Genomic DNA, 12160 nt, shown 5'->3' with positions numbered 1-12160 from the left:
CAACTGCAATCCAATTAAAACAGGCTTAGAGGAAAACAGAGGCAGACTAGTCGGACAGGCTACACTGGGCTTCTAAGGCATCTGAAAAGAAAAGGTTAAGAAAACTCAAAACAAAAGGAGATTGAAGGATTTGAGAACATTGCCTGGGGAGGAATACAGAGCTACATATAGTTAAGACATCAAACATGTGGAAGATGAGTAAGACTAACAGCCACATTACTATGGTCTGGAATTCCTCCCTGCACACTCCGATACAGAAGCAAAAGGTCATCTTACTACTTGACTGTTCAGTTAGGACTTTAATGTGCTAGTGTTTGTGAGCAGAAATTGCACATCTTTTTAATCATGACTTTAGTTTCATAACTCAGAACTATTTTTCAAGCCTATGACATTAACCTGTATTATCTTTACTAACACATTAACCCATATTATTATCTTTACTATCACATTAACTTTTTAAACTAGCTTTTTTTAAAAAAAAACCCAAAAATTATGGAGGCTTAAGAGAGCAATTATTCCAGCTGCTGGAATATCCTTTCTAAGGCCTCTCCCCTACAATCTGAAATGTAAATACTGCAGGTTCTATAAACGAAATTAAAACCCAACTACACATGTAAAATTAAACTGATTTTCATTTAACCACAACAAAAGTGCAAAAGTACAAAACAGTATCTGGATCCCTTTTATAACTGAAAAGGCTTCTGAAACAGCATAAATCTATCTCAAATAAACAAAGAGAACACACAAGAAAGCACCCCTACAAAGTGTTCTCCACACAAAGAGAATGGTCTCTCAGTACAACCATTGACAGTTGTAGTTTCTTTCCTGTAATTATCCGATTTTTCTTTATTCACTGCAATGTTATCTATGAAATTAGATCTGTAAGAACACATGCAAGGAAAATATTCTACTTCAAGTTGTGTAGAGGAAAATATTTCTCTATTTCTTACCCTTAACATTTTTATTAAAAAAATAGAGAGTCCTTAAAAACTCATTCAACCATAGCAAAGATGACAATATCTGCACCTTTGGGCACTTTCCTATCTAAACACAACCACCAAAACCAAAGTGCATATAAAGCTATCTTACATAGAATCATACCAGCAGAATTTTAATTTAGGGAAGGTGCTCCATGAAGTTTAGGAAGAACTGTACTGATTAAGAAAAAGCAAATTATCAGTGGTTAATGACAGCATAACATCCTTGGAGTGATTACTATTGCAAGTAAACCAAATAAATCCTACGTTGTCTCCACTGAATAGCAGAAGACCCAACCACCTAGTGCAAGCAAGTGAAAACTCACCAGTTTACAGCTGTCAATGGTCTACCCTGTATAACAGTATATTCTAGAAATAAAATGGGATAGAGAATTGATTGGTTTGAAGAGAAATGGAATAGGGACACGACTACTCTGAAAGCATACAAGCGTAATGAAGACATACGAGCCCACCTGTTAGAAAGAATGATGCATTGGCTAGTGGGAGAGAAAGGAAATGTAAAACCAGGTAAGAGGTGAGTCATAACTAACACCACACATAACTCATGGCAAAACAATCAAAATAAAAAAGAGGCTGAAATAATACAAACAGGAGAATAAGTAATTTATTCAAGAACAAGCTCATCTCAACATTATGTAAATGACTGGCTGCAGATCTGTGTAAAGACAGTCGTTGCCTTAAAGGCTCAGCAACAAAAAAGATGAGTGATGTTACCAACTGCAACAAGGAGAACACTGAAGAAGTAAAATGAAGAGTTCATGGTTTGACCCTGTTAAGGTTAAAACACTTGGCTAGACATTTTTCCAGACTGACAGAGATCATGACCAAAATAACCTAGATACTATGGCACTGCAGCACAAGTTAGAGAAGAGGCTTCCAATTATTTTCATTTGCAAACTTCTGAAAATTTTCAGTAGTGATTTGGATTATTCTAATGAATTTAAGCTACGAACAACAGGTTTATTATACTTTTTGACCTTATCTTACTTTCTCATTGTACTGTCTTTGGCTGGGATAGAATTAATTTTCTTCAGACTAGCTTGTATGTTTTGGATTTGTGATGGAAACAGTGCTGGTAACACACCTATGCTTTAGCTGCTGCTGAACAGTAGTTACACAGCATCAAGGCCTTTTCTGTTTCTCACACCGCCCTGCCCGTGAGTAGGCCGGGGGTGCCCAAGAAACTGAGAGGGAATACAGCTGGGACAGTTGACCCCAGCTGACCAAAGGGATATTCCATACCACATGATATCATGCTCAGCAATAGAAGCCATGGGGAAGAAGGAGGAAGGGGGGGGCATTCACAGTTATGGGGCTTGTCTTCCCAAGTGACCATTATGCACCATGCAGTCCTGCTTTCCTGGAGATGGCTAAACATTGGCCTGCTGATGGGAAGTCATGAATTCCTTATTTTGCTTTGCTTGCACACCCAGTTTGTTTTACCTATTAAACTGTCTTAATCTCAACCCACGAGTTTTTGCACTTTTATGTCTCCAGCTGTTTCCCCATCCCACTGCAGGGAGGAGTGAGCAAGCAGCTGTGTGATGCTTAGCTGCCTACTGGGGTTTAACCACAACACCCTTTCATAGAATCTATAAAGAATTTTCCGAGAGTTCAAAAACCTCAGTTCAAAAACCATTACCTTAGACAACTGTGCTTGGGAACACAAGTCAAGGAAAGTTAAAGGAAGAAAATAAGGAAAAGCACTAATCTAACCACGGGGCTCATTTTATGTGGGAACAAGGAAGCTGAATTTTTGTTTCTTTTCTAAGGTGTACAACTGGTACAGATTTAGATTTATTAAATTAATAACAAAAGAAAAAAATCCTCACATTATTCTCAGGCCAAAGTAGTCATAGATATACTAGATGCAAAGAAAGAAGTATCAGTCAGTTATAACAATAAAAACCAATTAATTCCATCAACACATTCATCAGTCTGAAGGGAGGCAGTGAGCTATAACACGTTATTTACTATGAAATACTTGATACTCAGAAAAAAAGCATATTAAGCATATTAGTATGCTTCATAATATACAAAACATTAAATCTAAATGTACAGAAACCATATACCTTAATGTAGCCATTTATGGCACAAGGAGCCCATTCTCCTGTGCCATTTTCTAGTATTCATCCTTTGAAGAGGCACAATGGTAGGAATTGGCTGTGAAAGACCACTGGGAAAGACTAGCTGGGAAAAAGTATGTTTACAGCATAAAAACTGTAGTTAATTATAAGACTACTATTCCAATCAGCACCTCACTGCGAAGCGGTGTTTATGGCAAACAAAGTAAGAAAGAAAAAGACAAAAATGCAAACATGTATTTAAGAGATGCTGCAAGGGATCAAGTTTCCAAAGCAAACAGAGGACGCAGAAAACAGTTTGCATGAAGTACTTCAGTACCATAGACTGTATTACAGATGTCATATGTACTTTCTATAAAGACATAAATAGTCTTTAAATTATGGGTTTGATGAAACATACCTAGTCATATGTCAGGAAAAGAATTTACTAAAGAAACATCTTCAAAACATTTTAACCAGGAGAAAGATCATAATATGGGAGGAAAAACAAAATCAAACCCCACAACTGATTGTTAACATAGCAGAAACACAAATTCAACCTCAAGTAAAGTATGCAGGAAGCACATTTACTACATTTAACACAGCTAGCAGTGAGGAATGGTAACTTCTTAAATTGCTCCAGTTCCAGACTAACTTTAACTGCTTATATTTGCCATTTAACAGACCAGAGCATGCCAGAGCAGATAGGGTAAACTTTAACTGGCAGTTCCTCTCCGTTTGAAAACAGAAAAAGAACGCCCCAAAAACCCCACCACAAACCAACTACATAAAAGGAAAAAAAAATAGAACATACACACAGACAGTTTCAAATCAGTAGGTGTAAGAATCCCAGGGACACACAGATTAGAAAGTCTGAAGATTACTGAGAACACGAAACCAGACTTTATGTGAAAGCTGCCTACAGAACTCACACGCCTTTAAAAAATGGAAGCAAAGTCCAACTTCAGTTAAGCAAAAATAACTCTTTGATTATTCCTTGAATTTCCAGCTGTAGCTATTTTGAAATAAATTAGAAAAAAAATATCAGTCACTGTTTGAAATATTAAGCATAATAAACCACAATCGTTGCAAATCTAATATGCTGATACCTCTCCTGTCCCACTTAGGAGTTGTATTTACTTATGTTTGCATATTAAAATCCTAAATTCTTGTTAACTTCTGCAGAATATTCAGGCAATGTCTGCTGGTTTAAAGTAGAAGAGACTTCATTATCCACAGGAAAAAAAAAAATTCATGCCATGTCCTCGTATGGATTTAATTTCTGAAATTATAATGCTAATACATGAGCCAGACACGGTGCCACTGTTAAGAACTTTGCCATTGTATAGATACCAACACCTACAACCACGTGCCCACAAATATTGTCATCAGCAATCCCCAACTGACATTCAGAAAGGATAAATTACTTTAAAAGTTTAAAAACACATTAAATACAGTATTTTGGAACACAGCTGAGCAGCCAAGATCCTCAAAGGTGGCAACAATATCAAGAGATCACCAAACATCAAGAATTCATCTAGCAATAAGGAAAATGACACAAGGGCTCATGTACATTTGAAAAGCATCTACAAGAACGCCGAAACCCAAAAGCAGATAATAGGAACTGGAAGAGAGGTGATATAATCTGCTGTCACTATTATTTACCTTACTAAAGAGACACTTCCTGAGACAATTACTATACAAACACGAAAAAGGCATAACTAAAAGGCATAATAGAATCTATGATTCTATGGTAACCAATAATGACCAAAATATCACAGCTAAACAGTTGTGTCCAATACAAATGATTCAGTAACAAATTGACTGAATGGAAAACATGCCAATCATCTGCATAGGTGCATATTCAGAATGTCACTATTGAACAGTACAAACACTGTAGTTGCTGCTACTTGACACGCTCTCACACAAGCATGCTCTCATAGCTAAAAAAACTAGCTGAACAGTGTTTTGTAACTTCTCTTCAATTCCAGTTTGAGTTTGGCCTATACCTGAATTTTTAACTGAAGAGCAAAAGGGTCCACATAGTGTTATTTTGTAATCCAAAACAAGTAAGGGGCATGGAGGGGGGAAAATCACACAATGGAATTCTATCACATGCACTAATTCCTTTCCAAACTACACATTTCCCTTCTAAATCAAGAAGGGGAACACATGACTACAAAAGACAACGGTGTCTTTTAGCACCACTAAATTTCTAAGGCTGTTTCAGCCCCTATTTTTGTGAAAAGGAAACACACTTCTACCAGCACACAAAACCTGAAAATTCTTATGGATTCCAGTTTTTTTTTTAATTTTTCAAATCTTTTATATAAATTATGATATATTATTTATATATATTCACATAAAATAAACATTCTAAGCTGCTCCACATAATATTGTTAGCTTCTTTCCAGCTTCCATTATTATGTTTTCTACAGTAACACTGCACAAATACAAACACTGTTAGGCTAAGCAACTACCACAGTATTTTTAAAAGAACTACTATGTGAAACTGTTTTCCTTATCAGAATATAAGGTATAAAAGACAAGTAAAAATACACAGTTCTAGTCGTTAGTTAATACTTATTAAACAAGAGCACAATCTACTATTAGAAATTTACTATATCGCAGCTAAAAAGACTACAGCAGATACCAACTCTTACCAGCTTTTCTAATGCACAGGTTAACTTAATGCAAGACTCAACAGCACATCTATTTTCCAATTAAATAAAGCTTTAGGTTTACATAAGGACTTAAACATTTTTTTTAAATAACATTTACAAAATATAAGAATTGAAAAACAGAGGAGAATAGAATAGAATAGAATAGAATAGAATAGAATAGAATAGAATAGAATAGAATAGAATAGAATAGAATAGAATAGAATAGAATAGAATAGAATAGAATAGAATAGAATAGAATAGAATAGAATAATTTCAGTTGGAAGGGACCTACAGAGCAAGTCTTTTCACAGGCACAAGCAGGAAAATGCAATATGGAATGCATAATACTTCACAAGAAACACCATTATCATTTTATTAGTATTTATGTATAACCTTTATTTTTTCAATCAAATGAATGCTTCCAAACTTTCTGCAATTATAACTTCATTTTTAAAAATCATCAAGTCCCAAACAAAAAGTACCTTACAGCTTTTGTAAGGGCTTTAGATCTGAAGAAATTAAGGCATTCTGGTGTACCAACAATCAGATTAACACAATTTTTACATATCTAAATTTACTAAACATGGTTTTACAAATCTTTTAATAACTTGGCAGTGCAAAGGTGAAGTGTTTCAGTAGTGTTTCTCCAACAAGTTTTGAAAAATATATACTTAAAACATCGCAGGGCCAAATAAGCATTGCATTACTGGGCATAAGAAGGGGCATAAGGGAAGACTGGGTCAACTTTGAAAAGCCTAAAGACTAACCTAATGATCAATTTTCTCCAGGGAATGTATGATTTACAACTATGAGCGCGGATTAGCTGGCCTACTTCCAAAAATTTCTTTTACCATCCAGTAGAAAGAATCACCATAAAAATGAAAGAAAGTTAGCTGCCTCTTCTCCAGCCAAAATGGATGGAAAAAACAGCCATCTGATTTCTGGTTAATAGCAGAAATCTTACATCCCAGTCATCACTGAAATCTTCCTGATGCCAATCAAGTGACTTCACAACATTAGATTTGTTAGGGGGTTTTGTCCCCACAATACAAATAGAAGCTTTTCTCCTCTGAAGGATCCAAGTTAAAAGAAGCAACTTTAGCAGCAAAATAACGAACAAAAAAAGTAAACCCCCAAAAGCATTTGTATTTTCAAATGGTTCATGTTTTTAAACGAATTTATAGAATGTTTCTACTGAACTTTATACAGCAAACAAATTAAGCACCTGAGAAGCTCAGTAGGATGTCCCCCTTTAGTAAGGGGTATAAGAAATTTTCAATACTGAATATTATTCAACAAATACTGCTGCATCCCCGACACCTAATATTAATACAGAAATCCAGACGCTGTCCTCAAGTAATTTAAAATGCTAATAGAACCAAAGAAGGACCTATTCAGAAATGCTTCTTGGATCTGCATAATGTTACTTTTACAGTTGCTGAGTTGATGTCCTACAGACACACACAAAAAAAGATAAGAATTTTTTGGTAAAGATCACTTGATAAACTGTAAAATAGATGAAACACACTTTGACACGAGTATGAAATTACTGCCATTTTACAGTACATTGTCATTGCAATATTAATTAAATTAATAAAATATTAAATAATATTATAATAAAAATTAAATATTAAAGTTAGTCAAAATTACGTAGTGTACATTTTCATTACAAAACAGACCACAATAAAGCCATTACAAATTTGTATATCTATCCATATTTGACAAAAAGTCTCAAAGAACACACTGAGCCTAACTGATACTTCTGGCAGTATCATAGGTACAAAAAGAGTAAAGGGACTGACAGTTTATGGAAGACCCTGAGACGTATAAGAGAGAATAGCAACAATTCAGCGGAATAGAGAGGTTTGTTATGATTAAGTTACACAACAGAAAAAAAATGTATATTTGTAGACAGCAAAAACGTGAAATCAGAAATACTTTTAAACTACCTTACTTTGCAAATACAAATCTTTCAGTCCTGAAAGTAGTTAACAACTTACATTACTTCAGTAACAGAGAGCAGAATTCCAGTTTCACCCACTCAGAACCCAGCATATGAGACAACACTCCAACAACATGAAGTTTTTACTTGCCCTCTGAAGAGGCTTATGCTTCCTACTAGTGCTTTACAGACTTTCATGGATACACTAGCCATTATGCCATTACTAGTCATTTTCACATATTTCAGTAGCCACAAAGCAGAGACTACAAATTAAGCGCAGAGTAGATTTATCTTCCAAACCAGTCTTGACTTGACAAGTACATTTCCCACTGTTAGTAGTACTGTAACAGATTCTTAACATTGTTATGTGAGAAAAGACAGTTGTACATTAAATTGCAGGATTAGATACTTTTTCCTGTTTCCTTTCATAAAATTATTAGGCTGGCACTAGTGACAAAACCAGCAGTTTCTCTGCTCCTGCTTCTCTGTACATAGATCTTTGTGCAACCCTTCACCTCCTGCTGTCACAAGCACAATCACAAGGTGAGCCAGACCAGGGAATTAGTCTGGATTACAACAAACCATTTTTGCCAAGTTAATTTTAACCCAGAGCGAGTCTCTAATCTGCTACTGCAAGAGACTATATAAATGATTATGTCAACATGGCAGGGGGAACAAGCACAGCGACCGAACAGTCTCCTTTGGAGACCGAAGTGTTCGTGACACTGCAGCCAGTATCACATGAGGAAATGCAAAGCACTGCTAGTTCTGTTTCAAAGTCAATTACCGAATTACCGCATCCTACTCAACACATTATATTCATCACTTGCAGATGACAACCAGCACAAACACCTTGCAAATATGGAATTAATCTTACTTGTGACTTTCAGATAATCTCCACAATGTTTAAATTTCCTTGTCTACACACAAGGATTTTCACACTGCTTTCTAGTTCTTCATGAACATTAAAGTCAGGTTTGGAATAAAAGCACTCACAGATGCAGAAGTTGGTCACACCACGTGAAGTGAACTTTTCAGAGTTCAAGCAAAAATTCTACGTTGACATATTGCAAGTAGGTTGCACTATCATTCTTCAAATTAGTCTTCTCAGAGCACAGGAAGAATTTTATTAATGTTCATAAGCCAATTCATTTAGATTTTAAGCTACTTCAAGATATTTTTCTCGTCACACTCTTACTGACAGAATAAGAGGCTTCAGATTTTCCACACAGATAAAAATCAAGTTAAGACTCTTGTTACAAGCTATATTATCTTACCACCCGTTTATTTATCTGGCACTATTATCTACTATAGCAACTAGATGCAGTCACAAATTACTTTAAAGTATTTCTTTAGGAAACGTTTGGGATTGTTACCTTTTTTGTGAAAAAGCATTTCTGACCATTTCTTTTTAAGACTACCAGGTGGCTGATGTTCTCAAACTTTAAATGTGAGTATTTTGACACTAGTATGGATAAAGGACAGAGATCATGAGCAGTACCTTGGCTGCCATCAGTCTGATACATGAGATACTGGAAGTGAGTACAGAGAGACAGCGGGCAACTAGCCGATTATTTAAATATTCCTCCTCTCAAAAGTCCTACTATACACACTGGCTATATTTACCAGTATTAACTAGCTGTCATTTACTTGCCAAGAGCCTATATAACCTGTTTCCTCTGTACTGGCTTCTTTGATTTGCTCTAAGATGACACAATCTAGCCAAGATATCTGACTAAATCTAGCCTTCAAGAACTGAGACATACAGTAACTGCAAATGTCACCGCTTCTTTTAACAGGTATTTTCATAAGAATCTGCTAATAAGAAAGAGAACCCAAAAGAATGCAATCTATGGTATCTTGGAATTAAAAGTAATTATTTTAAGAATGTCAATTAAAAGAAACATTAACATTTACACCCACCTTAAGCTAGTATTTTCTAAAACAGTAATTAGAAGATATACCAGTTGAATTCTCCTAAAACCAAAAAATATGGAGGGCAACGAATTCAAAACTACAGCTTTAAAAAATACAGACACACTAAGGCAAAATTCAGACAAATAGCTGAACCCCTGAACACCATGGAGCAATCAGCACGGCTGATTTCCTTACATTTGGTAGCTCCCTTACATTTAGCACTTGCAGTCCCGAGGTTAAATGATACAAAGGTCAAAAGCAGGAAGAGAAGATTTACAGGAAAAAGCATGGGCACCGAACTAAGGAATACATGGGGTAAGAAAAATCTCACAGGTCTATACAGGGGGAAAAAGAACTATAGGTTCCTTGCCATACACTCTGAAAAGAACTCATTAATTGAAAAGATGTCAAACGCCAAAGCTAACATTCCGCATTTCCAGCATTTGCCATAAGCAAATTGGGAAAGTTATGTTATTCGTTTAGGTTGTTACGTTAATGCCACTCCCAGGCGGAGCCTTTCGGGAGGATGGGGGGAGGATGGTGATGGTGGTGGCATAAGCTCTGCTGTTCCAGTCAGACTGAAAAAAGAAAAACCTAAACCAAAAAAAAATCCCGAACCGAAGCAGCGAACCACCTAGTGCTTCACAACCGTTAACAAACTTAAAACAAGGGTGGTGACTCAAAGCTCTCCTTACGATCGGGCCACCCACATCACAGCTTAAGGCCAGCAAAAAGGCTGAGAACACAGGAAAGGTGCCGCTTTGGTGTCGTTCCGCAGCCTCGGCGACCTCCGGAGGGAAACAATAGGGGAGCGCCCGGGCACAGCACGGGGGGAGCCCGCCCTTCGCCCCCCTCACACACACACAGAGCAGCCGCCGGGCCGGGTCTCCGACGGGGCAACCCGCCCTCGCCTCCGCCGGCGGGAGGGGGGGACTGACCGGGCCGGGGGGGGTGGGGGGGTGTTAAGCGCACCGCCCGCCGCCCCTCCTTCCCTTCCCCACCGCCCCTCATCGCCTCAGCCCGCAGCCTCCTCCCCGCCCTCCCCCCTCCCCCCGTCTGTCAGGCGGCCGACGGGCAGCCAGGCTGGGGGGGGCGGGGAAGGGCGGCGAGGCGCCCCGAGCGAAAGCGTCAAGGAGCAACAGGCACCCTGCCGAGCCCCAGAGCCGGCCGGCGGGAAAGGCGGCCCCGAGGGGCACCATCCCCCGGGGGAGGGCGATCAGGAACCCAACACCCCTCCAACACCCCCCGCCCCCGGCAAGCCCTGCCTAGGAGGCAGCCTCCCTCCAGAGACCGAGATTATCGAAGGCGGAGGGAAAAACAAGGCAGGGCGGCTAAAGGCAGGGCAAAAGCACCCGAGCTCCCCCGCTCCGCCGCCAGCGGGATCCACGGGTGCCCCACACAGCGGCGTGTCGCGGTAGAGATCCGCGAGGTTCTCTGCCCGTTTCAGTGACACGACAGGCCCCGGGCGGAGCGAGGTCCGCCTGAGGTCTCAACATGGCACACCGTGAGGAAAAACTCCATCCTTCCCTCCCACCCCGCCCCGGCTTTACCCCGCTACCCTCCGCCGCAAGGGCGTGACGGAGCCCCCGGCCTCCGCGCTGGGGGAGGGGAGCGGGGACAGGTAACTCCCCCCCGCCCCTCCCGGGCCCCGGGAAGGGGAGGTGGCAGCGCCATCTGCACGGTAACACCGGCCAAGATAGCGGCAGGGCCCGGGCGGGCACCTGGGCTGCCGCCGGGTTACATCACCACCCCCTCCGTCCCCCGGGGGCCCGGCGGGGGGGGTCACACGGCGGGGGGGGGGGGGGGAAGAGGAGGGGGCAACGCCGCTGCCTGACGGGGGGGGGGGGGGGCGACACGAGGAGGGAGGATGAGGAGGGCGGTGGCCGGGGGAGAAGAGGCGTGCCGCCGCCACAGGGAGGAAGGTGCATGCACGGGGTCCGGGGACGGGGGGGGTGAGGAGCCGCCGGGGGAAGGGCCGCTCCAGGCCGGCAATGAGAGGGAGGGACCACCGGGGCTGCCCGTCTCGCCCGGGAGGGAGCTCGGCGCACGTTACCTGCCCGGGTGGCTCCCCAGCTCCCGGTCGCTCAGCGCCGCCGTGTAAATCTTCCGGTATCTGTCGGCCAGGGCCTTCCCGGAGAGCAGCAGCTGGTAGCGGCTCCGGCAGCCCAGCGGCGGCGGCGCCAGGGCGCCGGGAAGGGCTCCCAGCCCGCCGGCTGAGCCCTCTTCAGGCCCCATGGGCCCCGCCGAACCAGAGCCGCTGGAAAAGAAGAAGAAGCCGCCCTCGGCCCCGGTGCAGGCGGCGACGGCGGCTCCCGCAGAGGAGGAGGAGGACGAGGCGGCGGCGGCGGCTGCGGCGCTCATCCCCCTCCCCGCCCGCCCCCTGGTGGCTGCGCTGCCTCCCGGCGCGACGCGGACACAGGCGGCTCCCGCTGCCTTCACCGCCGGGGCCCAGCCATGGAGAGGCCGCAAAAGCCGCCGCCGCCACCCCGAAGGCTGGTCATCCACCCGGGCCTGGGCCGGGGGTGCGGGAACACCCCTCTCCTCCCCTCAGGCGGCGGCTGGAGGCCCCGGCTGCCC

At 41.8% G+C, this 12160-nt stretch overlaps 1 protein-coding gene across 1 annotated transcript in view; it reads right to left on the bottom strand.

Annotated features, from left to right (window-relative positions):
- MYCBP2 (MYC binding protein 2) overlaps window positions 1-11944 on the bottom strand; it is a gene marked incomplete at its 5' end in the record, with an annotated part of 208140 nt that extends 196196 nt beyond the window's left edge. Inside the window, one exon of the mRNA XM_082498138.1 lies at window positions 11637-11944. Within this exon, the coding sequence (XP_082354264.1) occupies window positions 11637-11944 (308 nt within the window). The remainder of the gene's footprint in view (window positions 1-11636) is intronic.
- Between the last annotated feature and the right edge of the window lie 216 nt (window positions 11945-12160).

This window comes from Vanellus vanellus, assembly GCF_965231255.1.
Source record: "Vanellus vanellus genome assembly, chromosome: 1".
Classification (NCBI taxonomy): Eukaryota; Metazoa; Chordata; class Aves; order Charadriiformes; family Charadriidae; genus Vanellus; species Vanellus vanellus.
The sequence above is the reverse complement of the archived record's forward strand: the minus strand, read 5'-3'. Positions and strand labels throughout refer to the sequence as shown.